This window comes from Drosophila albomicans, chromosome 3, assembly GCF_009650485.2.
Source record: "Drosophila albomicans strain 15112-1751.03 chromosome 3, ASM965048v2, whole genome shotgun sequence".
Taxonomy (NCBI): Eukaryota; Metazoa; Arthropoda; class Insecta; order Diptera; family Drosophilidae; genus Drosophila; species Drosophila albomicans.
Genome location: NC_047629.2, coordinates 20480954 through 20508742, shown reverse-complemented (window position 1 = coordinate 20508742; position 27789 = coordinate 20480954). Strand labels below are relative to the sequence as shown.

General features: G+C 36.0%; 1 protein-coding gene across 2 annotated transcripts; it reads right to left on the bottom strand.

The window, feature by feature from the left end:
* Positions 1 to 388: 388 nt before the first annotated feature.
* Positions 389 to 26417, bottom strand: LOC117566875 (feline leukemia virus subgroup C receptor-related protein 2). Of its 2 annotated transcripts, none has more exons than XM_034246481.2 (11): positions 26006 to 26417; positions 12029 to 12331; positions 10771 to 10882; positions 9020 to 9122; positions 8748 to 8876; positions 8565 to 8660; positions 2898 to 3039; positions 2640 to 2836; positions 2443 to 2567; positions 1660 to 1770; positions 389 to 1591 (listed from the first exon to the last, which is right to left on the bottom strand). In XM_034246481.2, the coding sequence occupies exons 2-11, from the start codon at positions 12162 to 12164 to the stop codon at positions 1249 to 1251; spliced, it is 1494 nt and encodes a 497-aa protein (XP_034102372.1). In that variant the 5' UTR covers positions 12165 to 12331; positions 26006 to 26417; the 3' UTR covers positions 389 to 1248. The 2 variants fall into 2 exon arrangements, with proteins under 2 accessions (XP_034102372.1, XP_034102373.1); XM_034246482.2 differs by lacking the exon at positions 26006 to 26417 and adding an exon at positions 14307 to 14465.
* Positions 26418 to 27789: the final 1372 nt, after the last annotated feature.

Genomic DNA, 27789 nt, shown 5'->3' with positions numbered 1-27789 from the left:
TTTAGCGTAATTCCAATTCCCAAAAGATTCCATGTTTTTTTTTTATTACGAAATCAAACTTTGACAGTTTTTATACGCTTACATTTAATAATTTAATTTCACATTTTGTGATGTTAACATATCTTTTCTCTTCGTTTGTTCATCCGCCTTTAAAGCTATCCCAATAAATTTGGCTATAGATCTGTATTTTAGTTATTGAAGGTACTTTTGAATTAAAGTTCGGAACTGGATTAAAATGTGTATAATTTGTGGTTATAGCTGCAAGGGTATTTAATCTTCGGTCTGCTTGATTATTTTGCTTTTTGAAATTTTCCAATTTAATTGGATTTCAAGATAACTTTTCGTATTGCGAGAGCTTTCGGCAAAAATTTCGCTGCTGATTATTAAAGTGATTTCCAAAACTTTGTAAAGCGTCCAACTGTTTTCCCCCCCTGAATCACTTTATATTGTTAAACTATTGTTGGAATGTTTGTTTGTTTGTTAGTTTTGTTGTGGTTTCTTTAATGTTCTACAAAGATTCGACACTTGTGTGGAACTCAACAAGAAAATTAAGAGAGATTTCATAGAGAAATGAAAACGCGTTGTGCTAAATAACATTTGCTCTACATAATATAGTAAATATACTTATCATATGGTTGGCTATAATACTGGAGGATTATGTATAGTATAATAGGTAGTATTGTCCTCAAGGGACTTGAACAATTTTCAACTACTTTTTCGATTTTTCGTTTTTCTTTTTTTCATTTTTTTTAGCAAGTTCTTTGTTAACAAGTGTTTGGTGTTATTGTTGTATTGTTTTGTAGCTGTTGTTGTTGTTGTTGTCGTTGATGTGGCAAAAGAATAATGATAAAGCTAATTTTTCGATCCAAGTCTTATGCAATTATTGAACTTACAAGCTAAAATCTAGAATTTTGTTCAGGCCAATCTATAAAATTGCAAAAATAACTGCTTAAGCTAAATTTATGTGTAGTTAAATGTATGCGTGTGAGTGTGTGTGTGTGTTTTGGTTTGTATGTGTGTATGTATTTTAAATTTAACACATTTTGCACTTAAAGCTACAACAAAAGCACATAACAAGAATTGAGTAAACAATGTAATAAATTAAATTAAAAACAGATTTTGCAAAAATGATATGCATTTAACACAAACGTAAAAACGGGAGACAATGCGAAGCTCGAGTTGCTCGAACTATGCAACAAAGTGGAGAGTGGAGTGTGAGGTGTGTTGGGAGGTGGATGTGGATTGTGTTTACGGATTGATGGCAGCAGCGTTGACAACACCGCCACCGGCAGCGGCAACACTTCCCCGGCCACTGCCACCGCCGCCGGTTGCCACTTGGGCATTCTGTCGCCGCAAATCGGAACCTGTGGCCGCCGTGATGAGCGAGCCCACAATGAGCATAACGGCCATGGCCATGTTGGCCGGCACATCGCCATACGTGTCCAACAGCTCCGAGTAGAAGAGCGTAAAGATGATGCCAAACGTCTGGGCCGAGGCATTGAGCAGCCCCGATGAAGTGCCCTCCGGCTCGGGAAACGTTAGCTCGGCACCAAACTCAAAGCCCACGGGGAGATAGCCGGTCATAAAGAAGCTGCACATTATCAGTCAGGGTCAGTTAAGTGCGCTGGTAATTATAAAACGTAATGCTTGCCGACTTACCCCAACAGCGAGGCGGTCAAATAGACCACAGCAATGTGTCCGGTGTCCAGAGTGAATGTGAAGATCCACATGCCCACCATGGAGAGTGCATAAACCGCCAAAGTAGTTTCCCTGCGAGAAAGTCATTAAAGTTTCGCATGCAGAAAAATTTAGGAAAGAAAAATGTAAGAAGGCTGCGAAATACCCGTTACCCATTTTAAATAAAAGCAAAGCAGTGCGGCATTATTCTTGAAATATACTCTATATAATATACCAAAAAATACAAAAATTATACGAATGGCTTTAGTTGGTATATTTATATAGTACCGTATTAAAAATATACTATAAAGTATAAAATATACCAGGTTGTTATATTTTGGTATATTACACTCAAAACTTCCTATATACTATAAACTATACCAGATTGACAACCAAAAACAAACCAATTATGGATGCCATTTTTGCCAATAAATTGTTTCTTAAATAACTTCTCACATTTTTATCAAATGACAACTAAATGATATATATTTACTTTATACATAGTTTCTGTTTCACTCGACAGACAGATAGACAAATAGACGGAAAGACAAACAGCCAACAAACTGACAGACGAACTGATTAAGAATATATACATATATTATACTTTATGAAAGCAGATTTCTTCTGCCTGTTACATGTATTTCCTCACAGCACAAAGTTATAATACCCATCTACCCTCCGGGTATCGTGTATACAAAGTTTCGCTGGATGCACGCGGCGTATGCGTAATGAGCAAGCTGTTGAAATTAATTGCACGGTACTTACTTGAATTTGTGCGTCTTATCCAGCACAATGCCAGAAACAACCGAACCCAACATGCCAGCCAGCACAATGCTGAGTCCAATGCGACCAGTGTCGACCTCATGACCTGGATAATACTTCAGCACCACCTGAAAGAATGTTCAAGAATAAATCCAACTCTTTTGTCAACACAATTAAGTGAAAATATGCGTGGACTTTACCGGATTGAGCAGCGTGGAGATGGCGTAAAAGACGCCCACATTGATGCCATAGGAGAGCAGCAGAAAGATGAAGTTACGATTGGTCAGCAGATTCTTAAGCGACAGTGCAAAGCTAACCTGCTGCTCTCCCATGCCTTCCAGTCGCTGTGCCGCCTCCTGGGCTGCAGATGGCGGTGTGGGCGGCTTATCCTGAAAGACTGCAGAGCATCGAGGAACCCTCAAGTAATCCCTTAATTTGTTGGCATTATCAACACTTACAGAATATCATGAGCACCAAGAGGATGCTGGTGAGTCCGGCCACCAGATAGAACATCATCTGCAGATCCTTGCCCACAGTTTCGAGGTTCTCCGAGTTGGGCACCAGCATGGGAGGCAGCACAAATCCTACGGCCACGCCCAGCTGTAACAATTTGATATGAAGATTACAAGTCAGGACTGAAAAACTTGGTCGCTTCCGCTTCCGTTTCGAGTTTCCGTTCCGGTTTGCTAAGCTCGCTTCTCGCTTGTCGTTTCTGGTTTTTGCGTTCAGGGTTTAGTTTTATTTATGTTGATGTCGGTGCTTGCAATGAAATTGATTTATGTGTGTGTCGTGCCCCATTGTTGATGCCCCACAGTTGCAGTGACAGTTGCTGAATTTTGTTGTTTTCGTCAAAAGTTTTGCGCGCCATTTTCATGGCTAGCAGAGAAACAAAAAACACGTTGCATGCCCAGCTGTTGTTGTGTTGCAACTTGTGTGATGTTTTTTTCGTCGGACCACATACCCTGTACTTAAAGTGAAAGTTAAGAGCGTACGACTATTAAGGATTCTCATCTAAATTCTGACAGTTTAGAAACTGCTTTAGAATCTAACATAATCCTTTTTACAGGGTATCTGCAAAGTCGTTTATTTATTCACCTTTGTCTGCTCAACTCGTTTTTCAGCTTGATTTTGTTTATGGGCAATATTGTTTGGCCTATAAATCGTAGTTAGTGAAACGCCCGCAAACAACTTTTGACAGCGCTTTGCAAAGTGCATTTAAAGTTGAGTGCACTCTTGCAATTGAATTCATTCAGACATAAATCGCCTAGATAATCCCAATTTTATGGTACATGACTATGTATTTGAATATATATATTTATACATATGTTTGTCATAATTTATATGCTTTCGAAAATTTATTTGACAGCAGCAATGTTTAATATTGGTATTTAAAATTATTAATGGTTAACGGAAAGGGAGGAAACCGTAACTTGTCAAATTACAATTTCAATTTGTTTGCTTGAATATAAAATATGGTATATTATGAATCTATAAAAATTGTTGTTAGAGTATTAAAAAGTATTGCTCCAATTCTTTTTTTAGTGATAGTAGAAATGTTATTGAATGCTTTTCCTTTTTTAATTTGCTTTAAATACTGAGGGATTAAACAATAAGTTTTGGGAAGTTAGTTATGAGAATTTTCATTTTTGTAATATTTTGTTTGTACTTTTATAATTTATAATTTGAACTTTTATAAAACTCTGTATATTTTATAATTAAAATTTTTTTATTATCTTTCCAATTCGAAATGTGTATTTATAATTTTCTTTTTCAAACATCTATCTGATATTTTAGATTCCCAAAAATATTTAAAGCGTTTTCATAGATTGTGTTAGTTCTATTTTGAAAAATTAATGTGATTTAGATAGTTTTATATAAAACACAAAACTTCTCTGTGAAAGCTTTTCTTAAGGCATAGCTTTCCAGACTCTGAACTTTAAAATATATTTATGTTTACAATATTTATAGATTTATTTTTAATTTATAATTTATATATTCGTATATGTATCAATATTATATTTGTTTATTTCTTTATATTACATTTATAATTGGTATTTATAATTTTTATGCTTTTTTAAAGTGCTTTCAAAGTAGTTTTTTCGCTTCCAAGTACATTATTTTCAAGGCTCTTTCATTGCACATAATTTATGTGGAAAGCTTTTGCAATTGAAACTTTTAATGAAAGTCAGCTTAAAGCTTTGCTAATTGACGCTTCTGAGCTCCTAAGTTAGTTATAATTGCAATCCGTCTGCGCTACCGTTGAAGTGATACTCGTAGAGCTCTAATTTCAGATTTATGAGATGACTCAAGATGTTTCGTGAAGATGCAACCCAACTTGGTATTTTGGTCTACGTATATTTGCTTTTTGAGATGGGAATTCTCAATTTCGCGGAATTGTCAATGCATCAATTTGCATAAATTAAATTCAAAAGCGACGTCGAAATAATATAGTCAACTTGAGGCTTTGCGTTGGCAATGGAAAATGGAAGATGGCAGATGGTAGATGGAGGGAGAGGGAAAGGGGAAGGGAGAAGCAATGTAATGCCCACTAGAGAAATTTAACAGCTATGGAACCGCAATAAAAGACAAACACAGGATGTTGTTCAACGGCATATGTATGAAAGGGGAGGAGGAGAATCTAGAGGATCTAGCTAGAGGAGCATCAAGCAGGATGAGAGAGGTGGAGAGGCATTTCCTCGGCTTGTTTACATATGCTTTGCTCTCGCTCTCTTTCTTGCTTTCGCTCGATTGCATTTGTTGTTGTTGCAACTAGTTACAAAAATACCTAAAAAAAGCATAAAAAAAGAAAGCCAAGAAAAAGAAAGCATGTTTGTTCAGCACTTTGGCAACAACGACGTCGTGTGGCAAAGGCAACATTTCGAGGCAACATCGAGGCAGCGGCAAAGCCAAAACCCGTGTGCTCAAAGCTGTTTCTCTAGCAAATCCGCATGTTGGGATTCAGTGGCAAGTGGCTGTGCCTGTGGCGTTGTCCTTGCCAGATAAGGCGGAGGTAGAGGCGGAGGCAGAGACAGGGGCATCGGCAGCCCTGGCGTGCGCTGTGGCATGGGGCATGTTCGTTGTGTTCAATGTCAAAAGCTATAGCCATCGCCTGCTGCGTTTTCAGTTCAGTTTAGTTTAGTTTTTCTTTTGCTGTCGCTTGCTTTATTTTTGGCCAACTTCGGTGCTGACATTTCCACCGAGAGTCACGGGCAACTGTGTTGCCAAAAGTGTGTGTGGCAAGTGGCAAGTGGCAAAACTCTTTAATGCCAAACATTTGCATTTTGTCCATTGAGCTGCAGCGGCAGCAACTTGACCTCAGTCTCTCCGACTGCAGCGTCCACTGACTATTCGACGGCACTGTATTGTAGCGCATACAATGACAGACAGACAGACAGCAGGTGGCGCAGCGTGGGGGCATGCCTCATACTATGTATTTGTGACATGCACATCCCATTGAGACTTCCTGCCGAGCGAGAGACAAGGGGGGGAAGCGGTATCCTGGCAGCACAACAAGCGGAAATTATAAGCCTTTTCAGCGGCACTCGAGCGTATGGTAAATATGACAGCACATACACACACACAGACTGACACACACACACCAATACACTGACTGACACACACATACATGTGTGTGTGCATATTTGCACTTTCAGTCATGCAGGTGAGTTGATGATGTTGCCCCCATTTTGGCTGAGCTGCAACACGTTGCACGTGAGTACATTATGCGCTCGTAAATCAGCATTAAGAGATGTACCTCCCTCCTCCTCTCTCTTCCCCTCCCTCTCTTTGGCTTATCAGCTCTAATGGCAGTGCAAGCAAACTAATTGCTTTGCTTTGTTCTGCGTCCATTAACAGCGAGACTGCGCCAATTGTTAATTATCAAATGTCATAGTTCATATGGGGAAAAGTGTGTGAAAAAGTTACCAACTAACTGAAACTGCCACAAATCATATTCTCGCACTCTCCCATAAAGAAAGTTTCACACACACACACACACACACACACACACACACACACACACACACGTTTCTTTGCTTTCCTCCTCCCCCGCGATGCATGCAAAACTTTTGTTTTGTTTGCACACCAATTAAAATGGCAAACTTTTGGTCTTATGTCCAATAGTTAAACTCCATTTATTTGCATTTATTGCGATTTATTTTGCACTTTGTTCAAGATTAGTTTGCAACACGTTATGGAAAGAGAAGTTGCAATGTTTGTTTAAGACATGCAAAAATGCAAAATGATAATTTAAAACAAATAACTTAATTTACACAGCTATGAAAATATAAAAGCAAATCGAGAATGAATAAGATATCTGATAAATGAATCGAAATATACCATTTCAATGTTTATTTTAAGAAATTGATAAAACTGAAATACTAATTTAAAGCAAACAGCTTGAATTAAACAAAAAAAATGTATTTTGTAAAAAATTAAAATTTAACTTTTTTGAAAAAGTTGCAACGTTTATTTATGAAATTGATGGTTGGTAGCTCAATTTAAAAACAAACATAAATGTGCATATTTTTAATGGAAAATATTTTAAAGATTTTAAAGGGAAATAAGTTAAGAAGTTTCAGAACTAAACTAGAATTTATGGTAAATAGCATTTGGCTGAAATATATTAACAGAGTTCTAAAAAATGCGAGTACAAAAAAGTCATTCGGCACAAAGTAAAATAATAACTGGAGAGAGAATAAAACTAATTATAAATAATGACGCAAATTTAATGAAATACATTTTTAAAACTTGAGTGTGAAGAAAGTTTCACATGTATAAAAAAATTAATTAAGCTAGAAATTATGTTTTACGTTCTAGCATAAGTAAAAAATATATTCTCTTTTTTTATGAGCTTTAAGCTGCTCTTCAAATTCTCCAATTTAACCTAATGTTATTTTATTTTCAATTAAAATTAATTGTGTGTGTTGAATACAGTACAAACTATCACAAAGATTTTTATGTTCATAAGTTTCTAGTTGCTTTTGTTTAAAAAAATTTAAAAAAAACAACAAGTAGGACAGCTACAGTCGAGAGTGCTCGACTGTAAGATATACGGTACCCATTTTAAATAAAAGTAAAACAGTGTGGTATTAATTTTAAAATGTACCAAATTACATACCATAAAAAGACTAAAAATATACTGTAATATGACAATTTGGTATCAATGATTCGAAATATGCCAAATTGTAAGCGAAAGCAGCTAAGATCCGAGATTTCTTCATACAATTATAGCACACTTTTTGTTAATCTAATTTTTCTCACAAGTTGCCAAATTGAATTTGCGAATGCCACATAAGTTTTGAATTGCATTAATTAGTCTCTTTTTAGCATTAATTATTCAGCCAATTACGCATACGCAACGTATGCGAACGACGACGACGGCAGCGATGTCGCCGACATTTGCTTTGTTTGCAGCAAAAGGGCTTAGTTATTTAGGCCACATTTTAATTACATTGTTCGCGCAGCAGCAGAGTAAATTTGTGGGCCATGCCTTGTGGTCATGCTGGAGACGCAAGTTATGTGGTTGAGTTGACCTCAAAGTGACATTTCTATGCGACGCCCACTTTAGCCACAATTCACTTACATATGCATTGCAAATGCGAATGCAAGAGCGAATGCGAGTGTGCATTTCGAATAGGTCAATTCATTTTGTTTTCACAGTTGAATAAACTGTAACTGTGTGGACATAGAATGCAATCGTTATTGTTGTTGCAGCTGCCTCCAACTGGTTCTATTTAACTTTACCTATTTTCTCCCTTTTCCATCATCATCATCATCTTGTTTGAGTCTTTCTTTCTTTTTGGCAATTTCATGATTGCACACATCATATAAGCAAGCATAGAGCTCCATCTAGCAGCCACTTCCGGTGGCCGGAAACCCCAAATGCCAGCAAGAAATAGAGATTGAGATTGAAAGAGAGAGAGAGAGTAAAAGCGAAATGTCAGTGCAGCGCTCTTTGACATCAATCTGGCCAAAAATGCTGCTGCTACTGAGAGTGCTGCCTTTTTCGTGTTCATGCAAATTTCACAACGACTTAGCCCCCTTCCAAAAAATGTAATGAAAATGCGAGTGAAATCTTTAGAGAACATGGTGCGTATGCGTAATTTACGCCTGACTACTCTTACCTGATTGCCAAAGACGCCCACGCTGGTGGCTGATGATACTTGATCGAGTCCAAACCAAACTGCAGCCAATCTCGCTGGCAGTGACAATATGCAAACCTGTGAAACGACGAAAAAGTGGCAAAACAAAACAACTCAGTGCAAAGCCAATAGAACTGTGTGTGTGTCTGTTGAGTGGATTGTTACCTGAGCCAGAGCGACAATTGCCTGTCCTATGAAGCTGACGTAGAACAGCGATGGATCCACCGAAAACACTTTGATCCAGGCGCCCAAACAAGTGCCCACAATGCCGACCAATGCCGTGATGCGCAAACCCTACATCAAATACAAAAAATGATACAACAAAAAAGAGAAAACGTTAAAAACAAATACAAATCCCCATGCAATCAAACAAACAACAATCGCGGGTCATTTGTAACTAGAGCAAACAAGAGAGAGAGAGAGAGATAGACACTCACCACTTTGTCCAGAAACCAACTGCCTGGAAATATGAGTGGTATGTACAATATCATATATATCATGGACGTCCAGTCCACCCATTTGTCGCTGATGCCATAGTAACTGCAAAAGCCATTACAAACATTTCGCTGATTATCAAACGTACATTTATCTGGGCCCGAGCTGACAGTTAACGCTGTGGCAAACATTAATTAGCTTTGCCAATTTGCATTTCAAGTCATTCCCATTTGTAAGATGCTTGATTGTGTCCGACAATCGAGGCTGACTTAACGTACTTAATGTAACTTTAATTTAAATTATAAAACTAAATAGAAATAAAATATTCTTGAGCTTTAATGAGCTTTCTTTAAAGCGGTAAAAAGTTGATGGAAATAAAATAATTAGAATAGTATTAATATATATAGAATGCAGATAATCAAAAGTACATTTTATGGTTTCAACTGACAGTTAACGCAGAGGAAAACATTAATTAGCTTTTCCGATTTGTATCTCAAGACATTTTTATTTAAAAGATAGTTAATTGTATCGGAGAATCGAAGACGACTTTATTTTCTTAATGTAACTTTGATTTAAATTATAAAACTAAAAAGTAATAAAATATTCTTGAGCTTTCTTTAAAGTGGTATAAAGTTGATTGAAATCAAATAATTAGAATTGGACTATATAATTATGTATATAATACAGATAAGTACATTTATGTAATATTAACTCAGCGGGAAACATTAATTTGGCATGAAATATGTACATCGATCTTTTCTATCCTAGCATAATTGAGTTTAAAAGTACGATATAATTATCAAAGCCCATTTGTGGATTGTTTAAGTAATTAGCATTGCTGAAAATATTTTAAGATACTTAGTTATTTTGGACAATCGAGACTGCCTTTATATTCCTAATGTTGCTTTAGTTGAACTGAAAAAATTCTAGCACTTTAAATTAATTTGATATTTTTATAGGACTTTCCATATGGTAAAGAGTTTTAAAAACGTTTTTAATATAAGTTGAACTAAAGTAACTATACCACTTTAAATTATTATGATAGTATTATACGGTATTTCATACACTAATGAACTTTAAAAAGGTTTTTAATATAAGTTGAACTGAAAAAATGATAGCTTTAATTTTTAATAGGGATTTTCATATAATAATGAGCTTTGAAAGGATTTTAATATGCATGAACGACTTTATAGAATTCTTTAAAGTTCAATAGGGCTTAAATTAATGCAGATGAGGAAAATAATTTGCTAAAATTTAAGTGTATTATATATGCTTAATGTATCTTAAGTTTAAATTACAAAATTATAGCATTTTAAATTGTTGTGAAATCGCTCTAGGACTTGTTTCTATTAAGTATTAAAAGTAATTATATAACATTATTTACTTATAAAATTATGTTGTAGAAATTCAAAAGTAGATTTTCTAGATTTTTAAGAGCTTTATCGATAGTAACTTTTTGTTAGCTCAATCATCTATAAATGCATTTGAATAATATTTTTCATTGTATGTACATTTTTAAAGAAAATCCTACCATAAACATGTATAAAGTGTTTGTCATTAAATTGCATGCAAATGAGTTTAAAGTAAAGTCCTTGCAGCATTTACCAAAACTCGTTTAATAAGCTTTATTGGACTTTGTTTGCAGAGAGAAAGAGAGAAACTTTTAATTTGCATTATAAGCCTTGCAAATGAGTCCCAAAATCTCAGCTGGCTTAATGTTAAGCATACGCCGTGTTGTCTATGAGGTGCTTACCGTGTGATTATGTTGTTGATGATGGTGTACTGTATCCATTGCATGGCATTCGAGGCTGAATAGAATACAAAGAGTATAAGCACCGCCCAGCGTCTTGCATACACTTTGTAGCCTGCAAAATACGGAATAATACGCAAAAATTCTAAATAGAAATACACATGCACAGGTAAAAGCTACTTGAGTTTTGCCTCGAAAGGATTTCATTCTCCTTGACGTCGTTGTTGTTGTTGTTGTTGTTGTTATTGTCAAGGCTGCATGGCAGACGACACCCCACATAAGATTAACTGGATTAGCTGGCGCGTTGCTTATAGACCCAACTGTCAGATACTACGTGGAATATATAGTATAAATTATATGCCATATGTAATCCACGCCATGTGAATGATGTGGCGCCTCAATGCTCGCCCAGCCTGACAGGTGGCATGTGGCATGTGGCATGTGTGCTTGCAACACGGTAACTTTTATCTCTCTCGCTCGCTCATCTCTTTTTATATTTTTCAATTTCCATTACAACTTTTGCGGCAATTGAAAACGACGTCATAAAAGCAACGACAAGCTCATATAAACGCATCCTGTGTTCAGTTGCGGAATGACTTTATTGCACCGGACTTTTGTTTAACGTACTCGTATGCATATGGGAGTCTGCTTTATTTATTACATTGGAGCATTGCTATTTATCGCATTAGCAAACAAATGCAGCACTTTCTCATTTAAATAGCTTCAATGCTTCATTGTTATCAACGAAATATCTTTGACCGCTGCAGCTGCATACAAATTATGCCCCAAGGACTTGCTGCACACTCGCTTGAACGATAAAATACTAAAATACTGTATATATACCCGAAATATACTATACTTTTGAGTATCGCTTGCAGGGCATCTTCCAGTCGATTACTTGCGAATTGAATGTCCTTTAACTAGTTTCTTTTTTTCCCAGTTACGTGACATTGAAAATGCAAAAAGAGCTTTTGATGTTTGTTATTTTTAGTCGACAACGCACATACACAAACTGCAAACAAAACTATTGCATACCTTGAGGTGCAGTTAAGTCAGAATGTTCGTTTTGTCTGTTTGTCTAAAATGTTTTGCATACAAATGTTTAGTTACCACACACACACACACACACTTGCACACATAGTTGCCACAGGCACACACCCCCATTGAAAGGTAGCTAATGCCTGTTAGATTTGCGACTCGTCAGCCATGTTAACTACGCATTTGGTATTCTATGAGCGATTTGCCAAGTTGAATAACTTACCTTCGCCTGACGCATTGGCTGCCTTGGTGGCTTTGCTCTCCTTCTCCTTGGGCGTGATCATGTCTGTTGATTTGCTCGTCGCTATATAGGAATCGGTGCTCTCAGCTGCGCCACTGGCGCTGTGTTTCAGATCCATTAACAAAACCCTTTTTGTGTCTCTTTCCTTTGATTTTTAACTAAATTTTAATATATGCTTGGGCGGTCTTTTTTCACTTTTAGATTGCTGTGATATCGGTGGTGTCGTTGTTTCTCTCTCTATATAGATGTGTATATACTAGGGCAGTTTGATTGGCTTTAAAATTGCTGTAAAGTAAATTGGGTAGATTTTAGTGCAAGTGAATTAAAGCGACGCCTGAAAGTAGGCAACAAAATAAATTTGCAGCATTTTTTATAAGCCGCAACTGATGCGCATTTGATGCGGTCTTTGTGGCTAGAAATTGTTAAAACTTTTTAACAGCATTACTCAAACACACACACACACACATGCAGAGAGACAGGTGTGTACACATGTGTGAGCGTGTATGTGGCAGCTTTAACAACTGGCATAAACATTTCCTGTGGCCACAAAAGGCAACATATTACAGCACATAATGCGGCACTTCCCTTCGCTATCTCTCTCTCTATCTCTCTGTCTTACTCTTGCTTTCTTTCTAGCCACGTGAGTGCTTTTTTTTATTGCTCATATGCAATATTATTGTTTGGTTACCTGTGCCCTAGACTCCACCAAGGTTGTAGGGTATAACTTAAAGATAATAAAAATAATCTTTATAAAAAGATAAAGCAATCGACTTGTCAAAACTGATCAGTGTTTAAAGTACTTCTGACGCACACTTGACACAATTTCATGAGTCCACATTCCTATCACTCTTTACAGGGTATCTGCTAGTCGAAATAACTCAATTTATAACCGTTTTTTTAAGTGGTTTCATGCTGAGCTTAAAAGCGTGGTCACAATGTTTTTTTTTTTTTGCGCTAGTATTTTGTTTGCCATTAGACAAATTGCTTTCGCATGCGAAATGATTTAAAAACATTATTAAGTGAGTATTATTTATGCATATTCATTAACTCAATAAACTATTCGCAGCATTCACCTTTTTAAATTCACAGTTCACAGTTATTCAAGCATTCAATCGCTGACATTGAAAATTGCGCTCGCAACATAAATGAGCACTCATTGAATCAAGTCTTTGGGGTTCTACGAGGGATTTAACTGGGAATTTACCAAAAGCGAATGTGAAATTGGAAATGTGTGTGTGGAGAAAATCACAGAAAATGAAGAGGACTTGTTGCGTGCTCTCAACTGGCAAAAATGCAATCAAAGTCCAACAAAATTCATGAGCTCAACATCGATATTCGGCATCATTAATGGAGCTGCAACAGCGATTGCAACTGCAACTGCAACTGCAACTGAATTGTGGCACTCGAGTGGTGGCACAGTTTTGCAGCCTCACTTTTGACTTTTCGCCCTTTGCATGTGCCACAAAAATAAAATTGTGGAAACGTTGCAGGTTCCCTAATTGATTTAACTTTGTTAACGACGGCACTTAAATCAATTTGCTTGCATTAAAAATGCGACAAGCAACAACAGCAATAATAATAGCAACAAGCAGGCAAACAACATCAACGTTATCAAGTGACATGTTTCAGGTTTTCATATAATTTTTTATTTCGGGGGGAGACTGCGTAAATTGCCCCTAATGATGTACGTGGCGGTTGCACATGTTTCACTCTCTCATTGTGTGTGTGTGTGTTTTGTGCAGCGTAATTCGATTGTCATTTGGATTTGAATTTAAATTACGTTTTGTATTTGGATTTGCATTTCGAACTGTGAAATTGCCATCATTTTGCTAATGTTTTCCAGCTGATCGAAAACTGATTCTATCTCATGCGACACTCAAAATTGTCGCATGCGAGAAGCTCACAGCTGCCTTAAACGATTTGAGGTGATACCGAAAAAAAAACATGATAAATACTCAAAATACTTGAAAATAAAACACAACCAGATACAGAAACAGAAACAACAACTTCGATGAGTGGAAATAGATGATAAGAGTGACCACGAGCAAGAGACAGAGAGAGAAAGAGAGAGAGAGACGGAGAACTGCTAGCGTATTTATATATGCGACAAGTTCATAAACTTGGTCTTGCACAAGCATAAGAATACGTATTAAGCATTATATTGTTGATGGTATATCAAAGATATGTGGGAATTGTTGTTTTCTTTTTTTTTTTTGTTGCTGCTCGTTGATGACATTTTAAACACACACTTAACACGTACATTAATTGTAGCTTCAATTAATAAAATATTACAACTGTTGTTGTTTTATCTGTTGTTGTTTGTTTTCTTATTTTTTTGTGGTAGGTTCTAAAACACGCATCGAACGTGAAAGCGAACCGAACTCAACACAACGCGACGCGACGACGGTGGCGGGAGAGAGAGCGCGAATGGGCGAACGGGCAAATTGAAACTGAAACTAAATCCGAAAAGTCGCTCAGTCGCCTCGTCGTCATAAAGTTGATTTGCAAAATGTTGTTGTCGTTATATTGCTGCTGCTTTTGCTCTTGCTGTTATTTGTTGTAAACAGCTGATTCTTTGAACATGCTAAATATTAGTAATACGCACACACACACACACACACACACACACCGCGCACACCGTTAAGTTTACAGTGAGCGTGCTTCTGCTGTGTTCACCTTGTTAAAAACAACTAAACAAAACAATTACAAAGTCGTAAAAAAAGAAAACAAAATTCAATGGCTTTGTAATTACACCAAGTAAATACAACTCTAAGTACAAGTATTTACATTATGCATTATTGAATTTACGTAAATTACTTTATTATTTATAATTAACACGCCAATAAGTCTCATTGCTGGGGACTCTATTTCAAGAGATCTTTTTACGTTCACTTCCGTCACCTAAATGATCTCTGCTCAACTCAAATGTGCTGATAAGAGATGTGAGTAAAGCCGTGCCAAAGCTCAGCTGTGATTAAGACTACTAGGAATGACAGCACTTTAAAGTAATTGCAAAAACAAACTTACATAAATGATTAATCATGCAAATTTACAGCCAGCTGTCGTCTTTCATTATTCATTGAGCTTTAATAAGCTTTTCTTAAAAAAATTAAGTAGAAGTACACATAAAATTAATGAGATTAATATATTATTAATTAGATATCTGTAATAAGCTTTAATAAAAAACAAATATATAAAAAACTTTTGGTTTAAATAATGAAAAAAAAAACCTAAAAACTTTCCATAAGTTTAAACGATTAACCTTACTAATAAAGCTTTATTATGCTTTTGAGTAGCATTATTTTTCTTATCAAAAAGCTTTTATTTTGAAATTCAATAAAAACATAAAACTTTGCAATAATAGCTTTTATTTGAATCTTGTGATTTCACAAGCTTTCATGTAAGATAATTTAACAACTTGTAAAGCTTATATTTAATATAATGGAATAACAATAATAGCTTTTATTTTTAGTAGCTTTATAGACAATAAAATACACAGTTTATTATTATAAGGCTCATAAAGCTCATAAGGCTTTAATAAGCTTTTATGTACAATTAAGTTTGTTTATCTTTATGCTTGTATGTGAAATAATGAAATTGATGCTCAATTAAAATATTACACCATTTTTATTTCATTAGATTATTTTTATAGCTTACATTAAAGCTTGCACAAACCACTTATTAATTTTTTTTTAGCAATTCCTAACTAGTAATTAACATAAGTGCAATTAAATGACCACACCTGAATTAAGTAGCATGAGATTAGTTAAGCCTTAAGCGTTAAGCTTTTATAATCAACACGCTATTGAATAAATAGCTATTCAGCAAATTGTGATTTGTGTTATCTAAAAAATCCGCTAAATTGCACTTCATTAAAAATAATTTGTTGCACTTCAATCAGACGATCATAAAAAAAACTTGAGATTTGTATAGCACGAATTTTGCCAGAGCTTTTGTTTGGCAGAACAGCTGTCAAGTTTTGAAAGTATACTTTTTGCACGAACTGTGCAACTATGTATGTGAGAGACATGAACTAGAAATGCACATGTCGACTTATGTATGTAGATTAACCGTAGCAACGCCGCTCAAAGTCGGACATGTCCATTATTGTCTGTCGTTGTCCGTGCTTGAAACTCCCTGCTGCTTGCTGCACAGTGGTGCAAAGTATCGAATACTCGATATAACTAGTGCAAACTTGAGTGTGTGGATTGATGTGTAACACTGCAAGTGTTGACTGCCCAACACTTGAGTTGCTTTACAACAAGTTATTGAAAAAGCCATTACAAATAAATCATTTTAACTTTAACATAGCGTGTGTTCACTGTAGCAAGTAGAAGGGACTTGACATTGATAGCACACTTGAGCAACCAGTTGTGACAATGTAAATAAATATATAGACTGATACAAATATTAATCAGTTTTAAATTGCGAATTATATAAGAAGTGCAGCTGACATGACTCGCACTTTAGTTGCAATCGATTGATTTGCTTTTATTGAGTGCATACTGTAGCACACTTTAGCTGATTCACGATACAATAAACGATAATTGCAATAGTAAAGCACTTGAAAATTCGCTTGCTTTTTTTTTTTTGCTGCGATATTTGCCCCGTTATATTGTTCTTTCTTTTGCTCTCGAACTTCGTCATACAAATTCCACTTCCACGTGCATTTCTCCCACCCTTTCGTTCGCTTCCTCTCTCTTTCTCTCGCGCTCTTCTTGCAGTTCGCTTCACTCAATCTTGTCGCTCGTCTTCCCCTTTCCCCCCGTTTCGTGCTGTCAAATATTTTGTGTTGTGCTCATAATTTATTTGCATTTTGGACTTGTTTTCTCGTGATTTTTTTATTGAATAATTTGCCTGCGGGAACTTCCTCGTTGTCAAATCACCGAGACAAGGTCCAAGTCCCAGTTTTAGTTCCAAGCCCAATCTCAGACATATAGCTCGTCGTCGTTGGCGTCGTCCAAGTGGTTGGGGGTCATTATTCGATTAAGCCAAATGATTATAATTCTTTTTCTCTTTTTGTTGTTGTTCTATGTGTCTTCATATTTCAAATACAAGTGGCACTTGGAACGTGTTCGGATGGAGGGGGGAGGGAAGGAAAGGAGGGTAAATAATCGCAACAGATCCATTGTCAAACCATGGTTATCTCTCGTGAAGCACACACACTCATGAGTATACTCATCTAATCGACGAATACTTTGTGTGCGAATTGTTCGCGCGATTCCGCCGCCAAAGATAATGCGAAGTCGAGTGTCGATAAGGGCTTAACATGCCATACGCCAGATATGCCAGATACACGTACTACATATAATTGTTTGTTCGACAGCAAATTGTGCCAAATCATTATTAACTATAGCTAATATTATTAATTCTGACGGCATCTGTTGGCAACCCGCTTAGCTATGGAGCTAACGTAACTCCCCCGGATGAGTTCCATATTCTACACGTCACGTGTGTGCAATACAGTAGAGATTCGCTAAGTGCGAAACTCGAATTAATTTGTGTATTAATAATGAAGAAGTAAAAATACTCTTTGAATCTATGTATTCGAAGTCGGTCATGATTTTTTGGTAATAATTTTTTTTTTGTCTTAGAATTTAAAATTTCTTATTAAAAAATATCAATATTTCTATAATGTCTACAAAATTTCGAAATTTTAAAAGATCTATTTTCATTATATTAAAAAATAGTTTATAGGACTCATTTTGTCTTTTCTTAGTTTGCCATATTATTTTCAATAATTTAATTAATAGAGTTTTGTTTAAAGCAAAATTAAAAATAAAAAGAATGTAAGTTAAAAAATTTAAAGAAAAATAGTTTTTTATTTATTTACTTATAATCCAATTTAATTTATTTACTTTGAATGAAATTTGACTGTACAATAATAAAGTCATATCAACTTAGTTCTTTAGGCGGCTTCTTAATAACTTGCCAACTAAAAAAAAAAACTAAATAAAGGATTACATTAAACTATTTTTAAAATGAGCAATAACATCCCATTAACTTATTAATAGTTGAGAATATTTATTAGTAAAATCAATTAAAAGGTACAACTTCTTTTTAGCGACATTAAAGTTTATCATTGATTACTTAAATTGTAACTTAAAAGTAAATAATAATTAACAATAATCACAACTTATATAACCAGATTAATATAAGTTTGGAAAATAAATAAAATATTCTTTAGATGAATTCCCACCGTAGTAAACTCACATGAGGTTCGCTTAATTGCAGTTTGACTTTAGAATGTGTTTAATGTGAGTACTTAATCACAATTCACTAACATAGTATGGCCTTGTAATGTGGGTAATGATAGTAATGATTCCCGTATCTAACTAGTTTTGAATATTTATCAGAATAAACTAATACCTGATTAACTGGTCTTCTGTAAACCCCATAACTATCCCGAACAATCTAACCACTTTGCATGCAAATCACAGGTAACTGCGGATAAGATTTATTATACGCTTACGAGTATTATTGGTCACGTTCACTTGCTGACCTTTTGCATTGCTGCACTGCGAAACCCAAACCAACAAGTAAAACCCTTTAAGCCCACACTTTTTGAAGGTCAATTGTTGTGGAACAGGTATTTATGGGGAATCCCATAAGTCTGGATAAACCACAGACAAGCGACGTCTCAGCTACGTGAAGTATAAAGTATAAAAATAGATGCTTTTTATTAGATCTTAGACTGACATTTTTACTAAATTACTCATCTATTCAGCTGCGAAATAAGTTTTTATTACTCTCTTTATTTAAATTCATTTTAACGCAATCAGTTTAAGCCTCTTATTGAAATCTAAATGCGACTAGACTGAATGGCTATAAATTTTTAATTATTTATTTGACCGTAAGTCGATAAATCATTTGTAAAAAGTTGAGATTTAAAAATATTCTACACTATTTTATGGCTTTAGATGCAAATTTGATTTGAATTTTAAAATATAAATGCCAGACAATTTTATTTACATTTTATAATTGAACAATTCGAAGTATTTTCGAATGTCCTAACTATGAATTTTATTGTAGAGAATTGATCAACAATTTCAACTTTTCGTACTATACATATATTACGTATACGACTATGTGGTTAAGCATTTTTAAAGTATTTAAGTTTCTGAAAGACAATAAATCATTTTCTCAAATAAAACAAAAACAATTTTAAATTTCAAGTATAAAAGCGAGTAAATTTTATTCATATTCTATAATTCAGAATATTATTGAGAACATATTTATTTTTCATTTCTGCATTTTCAATTTGCATATTTATATTTTTACTCCACGAATCGCTTGCTTTTGGTGGATGTTAAGCAAATAATGGCATCAATTCTTTTTTTCTCTATTGTCAATGCAAAGTTTTTTCGATTTTCCTTTGCTGCATCTCAGTATAAAACTGTTTTGAATGTAGCAAAAAGTAGTTTAAATTCGCTTCGCTGCTGTGTAAATAGATTTGAGAACTATTTGCAGCAAATTTTCAGTCGAGAGTTGCTTCATAAATTGCATTCACTTCAGTTATTGTTTTAAAGTCTCTATTTCTCTATGCATCTCTCTCTTTATTTCTCTGGCTTTCTCTAATGAATTCTCGGTGTGCGGCAACAGTTGTTAAATGTGCAACAAAAGGCTCAGAGGCAGCCAGCCACTCATTAGGCATATAAGGAACAAAGCCATTCCACTGATTGCCACATTTCTCATGCGCTTTCCACATGCCTCTTCTTGCAAGTTGCAGCTTGCCACTGCCACTGCCCCGGCGCTGTTGAGTGTTGAGTGTTGCAACAAACGCTTTGTCTTCATTTCAATCTCACATGAATTCCAAATGCAATTTGTCGCTGCAAGTGGCCAAGTCGCTGGCCAACTGGCCAACTCGGCAGCTGAGCAACTCACAGTCGAGCCAATTAGGCGAGAGCGACTGGATGATGGCCTAAAGGCTTTAGGCTTAAATTGAAGCTAAAATATTAATGCAAACAATTTACTTAAACAGCTCTTGGTGCCTTTTTATCACGTTTTATATCTACACATATTTTTATACCCGCTACTCTTAGGATAAAAGGGTATTCTAACTTTGTGTCGGCAGAAAATTAATGTAACAGGCAAAAAAAAAGTAGGACAGAATAAAGTATACATATTCTTGATCTGCGTAAACATCCGCTACGATATAGTCAGGTCCGTCTGTCTGCCTGTCCGTATGAACATCAAGATCTCAGAGACTATCTGGTATATTTTGACATCTAAGATATATTTCGATTGTCGTACTTTAACGATATACCAAATACGATAAGCAGTATATTTTAGTATTTTTGTGGTATATTATTTGGTATATTAAAAAAATAATACCGCATTGTGTTGCTTTTACTCAAAATGTCCGTCTAACTGACTCTCCGTATGAGTACCTAGATCTCATAGACAACAAGAGATAGAAGCTATAATTTTTCGACAATGTTTGCACGCAGATCAAGTTTGTTTCAAATATTTGCCACACCCATTTCCACCCCCGCACGTAGTCAAAATTCAAATAACAAGAGAAATTTTTAAGTCAAAATCTAATTTTGGCACAGATAATAATAACTATAGTATTTATGATTCCTGAGAATTTGAGTGCAATCGTACAAAAATTGTTGAGGTTATTAAAAAAAAAATACTACTGCAATCTAGGTTTAGTTGCTTTGGCTGACAATTTAGTATATTTTTAACTCAATGATATTTTTCTAATCTAGTGCTCCAACGATATACGAAATATAACCTTCGGTATACTTAAGTATTTTTGTGGTATATTATTCGATATATTTAAAAAATGAATACCGTACTTTGCTTTAATTCAAATTGGTTACCGGATATCTCACAGTTGAGCGTTAGTTTTATTACTTGGCTTTTTTTTTGCTACTTGCGGCCGTTTTAACCATTTGGCAAAAACCTCATCAAAGATATTACAGTTAGCAGGGCATTAAATCAAATGGTCGAGCGTCTGTTGCTCTCATTTCTCCAACCTCGCTCCCCTCCCTCTCTCTCTCTCTCTGTCAATTACACTTCGTCGCCTGCTTCTGCTTGAGGAAACGACACACCTCCTAGGGCTATAAGTTGAATGAATTTTTCATGGGCCGCCATCAAATGCAAGCAATGAGGAATCAACAGCGAGCCTAACAAACAAACACATACACACACATATACCAACAGTCACACACTCACACCCGCGTAAAATACAAACATGCCAAGCAAATACATGTACTCGCATATTATATTTTCTTATATATAGTATTTATATGCGTTTCGCTCTTGTGCGCAGTTTTCTTTGAGTCGCCTCATTAATGGCTCCTAAGAGTAGGCGAAGAGGAGGGGGCGCCATGGATTGACTAAACGAGCGAGAGGAGAGAGAGAGAGAGAGAGAGGGAGAGAGGGAGAGAGGAGACTGGGTAATTCCTGTTGCGATTACCGCTCGCTGCACGCATTTGTCAAGCGCCTCTTAAGCCTCAGCAAATCGTGTAATTATGGGGCGCCTCTCTTGAATGCCACATAATTTCCGCAACATTTATTTATTAATTAAAAAATTTGTGCAACTTGGGCTGCCACAAAAAGGGGCGACACTGCGATGCCACAGGCATTTTATCAGTGCTGCGGCTGTGTGGCAGCCGCCAAGGCTCAATTTGGACTCCAGTAGGTAAGCTAGATTAATTACCATAAATCTTATTTTATTTGCCCGAAAAAACTTTTTATGCTTCGAACAAAAAGCGTAGCATACTTTTGTGCGCAGCGCAATTTTCAAAACTCTCCAATTATCAGACAAGTTTCCGACGCAGCAGCCGTTACGTTGTCTTCCACTCTCTTCCTGCCCCCACTTCACTTCTCCCTTAATGCTATTATCATTGTTATTGTTGTTCCGGCTGTTGTTGTTCTCCGGGCTGCAAATACCCAGTACTTTAAAAAATAGCCGCAAAAGGGGTTTAACTGTCAATAATGTTGGCGATCTTTTGAGTAAATCCAGCTTTAAATGCTGATATGGAGCTAACTAACAATATAATTGAAATACGAATGAAAAGATATTATTTATTTATTAGTTATTAATTGTAGTTTAGAATTAATTCGACAGTACAATATATAACCAGAGTAACTGGCTAAAAATGATATATTAATCTAAATATGATATATGACAGAAGTATAAAATATTATATAAAATAAATGATTAACAATTATGCAGATAAAATTATTTATTTGAATACATATATAATTTAAATAATACAATTTAATTTCAGAAAATAATTACTTTAAATAAATTAGAAACTTCTAAAATACGAAAAGGATATGCTAAAAGATTTATTTATATATATATATGTGTCGAATTGATTCAACGTTTAATTACAAATAAAGAATTAAACTTAAAATACAGGATTTGTAGCTATTGCTATATTTTTTATTCCTTATTTATTTATTTAATTTAAGACTTGGATTATAAATTAATTTATAACCTAACGCTGGCTGCTTTGGCCTTGGCTTATTTCTTATTAGTATTCCTTACTTAATGTATATTTAATAAATAAGTTAAGTCTTAACAAACTTCATACAATAACGAAATATATTTCTTGCTTCAGATGAATCGACATAAAAAGAATGTATTTTATAGAAACAATTAAACACAAAGTAAATAAATATAAAAATGTATAATATTATAAATGTGAATGTTAAATTATTTGTTTAAAGGGAGCAATTGTTTAATGAATGTAAATACAAATACGAGCGAAAATATTAAATCCAAGTTTGTTGTCCGCTAGTAAAATAAATAGAAAAGGGAAAACAATAAAACAATGCGGGAATGCTCACGTAAATACAAAAGAAACTTTTGCCAGAAGTGCCTCCTTATACTATAAACTATAAACTTTAAACTATAAACTGGAACACGCTGCAATTGAATCTGCAAAGCTGAAAAATTAAATAAAGCATACTCTTACGCGCAAAGTTTAAAGTTTCGTTTGTTGGCAAAGCTATCAGAGGACACTCTTCGGTAATATATTTCAATGAAATAATAGCAGAGGATAATAGAGACATAAATAATGATTAATACGAAACTAATTATGGAATATGTATACTGCTTTATTAAAGTCAAAAGTAACTTATGTCAGAAGAGGGCCACAACTATAAACTAAAACATGCTGCAATTGGATCGTTGGATAATTATAAAATTAAATGAATCATACTCTTAGGCGCAGCGGTTAAAGGAGCATTTGTTAGTTATCGAAACTCCTTATTCTACAAATTCTGCCGTAATGTATTTAATTCTTATAAGTAAGAAAATAAATAGCTATGAATGCAATTTTCGAACAAAAACTTGCTATTTTTAATTAGAGTAGCATTTTTAGATTTAATAAATACCTATTTAAAAATTTTTATTCCACCTCCACTTTATTCAATTCTCTTATTTTATGATTACAAAGTGTAAGGGCTTTTTTAAATAGTAAAGGAACTGACTGCAAAAGTAGGCCACAACTATAAACTGTATTGCTTAGATGGCCCTAAAAAAAAAAGCAGAATTATTCTAGGTGAAATGGTTAAAGGAGCTAGTTATCAAAGATCGTTATTCATTCCACTTTATTGTTATGCATTAAATTCATTCTAGTAAGCAAATAAATACCTTTGAATGCGATATTAATTTTCGAACTGTATTATAGCAAAACTTTCATTTATATTTATGGTAGCATTTTCAAATTGTTTTAATAGCAAATTCAAAAAATTTGTATTCTATCTCCGTTTATTAAACTTTAAATTTATATGATTTAAAGTCAGAATCATTAAAAAGCAGAAGTGCTATATTAAATACAAAAGAAACTAACGACGAAAGTGGGCCACAACTATAAACTGGATCGCTTAGATGACCATAAAATTAAATGAAGCATACTCTTAGGCGCAGCGGTTATAGAAGCTTTTGTTAGTTAACGAAGCTCGTTATTCATGTGTTAGAGAGGAGGACACTTTGCCGTCGAGCAATTTAAGCCATTTGGTTTTGGTGGCCAACGGATGGCGGATGGCCCATTATGCAATTTCTGCAGCCGCCGTTGATGTTGTTGTTGTTATTGTTGGTGGTGCTTTAGCGGTTGCTGCATCTGCTGCTACTGCGGCAGCATTTTTGGGGCATTCATTTCATATGCGTGCTTCTCGATTAGTTAGCACTTTTACAGTTTAGCAGTTTCTCAGTTTTTCAGTTGTGCAGTTTTTCATTTTTGCGGCTTTGTTCGCAATCCAGATGCATTTTTAATTGCAGCAAGTTGGACTTGAGCTTGGTCTTTGCATTTGATGGTTGGCACTTTGCTGCCGTTGTCAGTTTCTTAATTGGACATTTGTAATTAACTTCAATGCGATGCCACTTCTGCTGCTGCTGCCGCCATTTAGTACAGTTCAGTTGAGTTTTTCTTGTTTTTCCGTTATCAACTTCCGCTTGGCTCATTTTTCACATTGTGCACTGGACTTTCATTTCGCTTTTTTTTTCGTGGGTCGGGAGGGAAAATGTGACGCGATGCGATGCGGTAGCGAATCCTTTGGGTCCTAGTAACTGTTTTCTCATTGTCCTTTTTTCATGTTACTGTTCTTGTTGTTGTTGTTATTTATGTGCTAGTCGTTAGCTTTTTGGTGGTTTCCTATTCATTGTAGTTGCTACTTCTTGCTGCCACTGCTGCTGCTGCTGTTGTGGCAAGGTCGCATTTAGCTGCAGATTTGTTGTTATCTGTCAATTCTTTGCACATTCCTGCAGTCGAGTGTATCAACAATGAGACCTTTCTTTAACGCTCAACCAAAGTTGAGCCTGGTCATGCTGCGCGTGCTTACTTGTAGGGTTAGCCGGAAGTGGAAGTGCAAGTGCAAGTGGAAAACGGAAGTGCAAGTGCAAGTGCTCTACTTTCAAAAGTCCAATCAATAATCGGGCTCTGCAATTGTGCAGTTCTATGATGTTGCATGTGGCAGGCAGCAGTGGCAGCAACAGCGACGTGTTGAAAACTTTTCCTTTTCATGAGCTTGTGTGACCCTTCAATTTATTTCCTTCCTGTTGATCCTACGTCCCCCACTTCTGACCATCTTATTATTTAAAGCTTTAATATGCTTAACTATTTATTCAATGTCTAAGCTCTTCAGCAGTAGCATGCGTGTGAGCGAGATGGAGCGAGTGTAAGTATGAGAGTGCTTCAGTTCAAAAACCTCCAAGCATTGCGTCACAATATTCTCACCACAGACAAAACATACACACACACACACATATGCAAAGAAAAAAAAAACATTGCTGCGAGCGCTTACACACTAACACAGACGCAGACAACATAGAATTTGTCGTCCGAGTGTGAAGCTTTGCAAAGCTGAAACTCGCCAGTTGCTAACAGGCAGCTGAGACACGTAAAGAGAGGCACAGCACAGTGAGAGAGCAAGAGTGCAAAGGCGAGAGCGAAACAGGGATAGAGGAAGATGAAGGTGAAGATGAAGAGAGGGCTCGTCACAGTCAACCGGTTGGGGTCTGTGCTTTTGCAATTGTCTAGCGTCGCCTTTAAGTGGGCTTTGCTTTATTTGCTTGCTTGCTTGCTTGGCTAGCGTTGAACACCTGGAACTAAACTGCATTGCTGATGCTTCTTCTTCTATTCTGTTCTGCTGCTTAATCTTGTGCTATATTTATTTATGTGTGTGTGTACAAAAAAAAGTGATGCATGCGGAAAAATCAATTTATGGATTTTAGTTTTAGGCTCACAACAACACGTGTTTCATTTGCTTGATGCTGCTGCAGTCAGTCTTAAGATCTGGCATTCTTCTTCTTTCTCGTACTCTTTCGTTAGCCAAGGTTTGTTGGCATTCGACACCTTTCACACGTTGTGCGGGCGCAATTAATGCAATTGCGCTTAATTGCAATCAAATGAAACGTAAAGCACTCAACATTTCATTTACTCTTGTGTTTTTTTCGTACTCTTTACTTTTACCTTTTTTATTTGGAATGAAACTTACCCCGTTTTGCTTTTGTAGCTATCGCTGCAGCCACGTCGAAGAACACAAAAGCGCGCTAAAATGCCTTGGCATCTGTGTGTGTGCGTGCGTGCGTGTGAGTGTGAACGTTTGCGTCTGTGTGCGTGTGTGTGAAAGCGTGCGTAAGTTTTGCAGGCAGTCGCGCCACTTTTGAATGGAAATGGAATTTATTTATTAAAGCGACAGTCAAACGAGCGCAATGCAAAGGTCTATTTATTCATTTGCCACCTTGGCACTTGCAACTTGCTTCTTGCCACTTGCCACTTGCCACTCGTTACTCGTTTCGCATTGAGCACATTCACAATTAAAATGAAATTCACATTCACGCCCGTGTGTCTTCGTTGTGTGTTTTTGTTTGCACAAGTCTCAGGAACTGCAGAAAACGCTCTATAAAATGTCCCTTTTTGTGGGGTTTGCTGCTGTTGAGGCTGCTTCTGCCAACACCTTGGTAGGAATCACTGAACAGGACTACTGCAAATTCTATTGCCATTGGTCGTTTTATAGGACTCTCGTCACGTTCCACAACAGCTGTTGGATGCTGTGGATGCTACGCTCTCACATCTCTCCCTTTTTCGCTCTCTCACTCTGGCGTGCTCTCATTTTACGTGCTGCGCAGGTACAAACAAGCGGGCCAGACCGCCTGAAAATGCAGAGATAAATCATTGTTATCAGCAATATTTATAAATAGTCGCTGTTTGGTATTTAAATGAGTTTTGTGCCCTCATTAGAATGTATTTGTAGCGAGCTTTTACTGTTGGCAACAAGTTTAACTCGTGCTGCCTAAAAGTATGCAATGAATTTTTCGTGTGCTGCTATCAGTTAGAGAACAGGGTGATTCGTGACAACTCCCACTTGTTGCTGCTGTTGTTTTTATTTATACTCACTGATTACTTCCTCTTGTTAAAAATATACCCTCTACGGAAAGGACAGTTTCGAGATAATAAATAAAAGAGAGTGTTCAGCTAAAAATACCTTGAACAATAAATGATTAATATTTGGAGGCCACAGCTACTTCTTCTGCTGACCAAGTTCTCATACATTAAGTTTAGTCATGGCTATTAGCTTATAAATACAAAAAGAACGCCAAGTATTGTACATTGTCCAAGCATCGAAAGTGGTTTTGTTGAATTACTTTCACCAGGTTGGACGCTAACTAGCGAATAAATTTGATTGGCAACTGAATTATGTCTCTGATGTAAAGATCTAGCTCACGATTTGCCAGCTGCTGTTGTTGTTGCTGCCTTTTGTGGAATGCGTCTCCATGGGATTTCAATGCTGTGTTTGTTATTGTTTTTCTTTTTCGTTTCGTTTCGTTTCCCTCTTTCATTCATCATTCGTGCTTTGCACACGCTTCCATTGATGCCTATCTTAACGGTCAATCATGTTCTGTGCATTCCTCAGCTCGGCTTCAGTTCGGGTGACAGTGTTGACTGATGATGACTTGGGCGGAATTCCAACAGGATGATGGGCAACTTTGTGTGCCATTAGACAGGCTTTAAGCAACGGTGATTGTTGCTGCTTACATTGTTGTTGTCGATGTCGTTGTTGTTGTTGTTGAGGTGGGGGTAAAAGGCAAGCTTTAATACACACACATACATAACATATGCTTCGAACACCTCATATCAATACGATGTGCGCAAAAAAAGTGAGTGGCAAAATGTTTGAAAAATGGTCAAAACTGAAGCGCCTCCATCTCGCCTTGCCTCTTCTCTTGGCTACGTCGCTGCCTCGTGTCAGGTGCAATGTGCCGGTGCTGTTGACCAGCA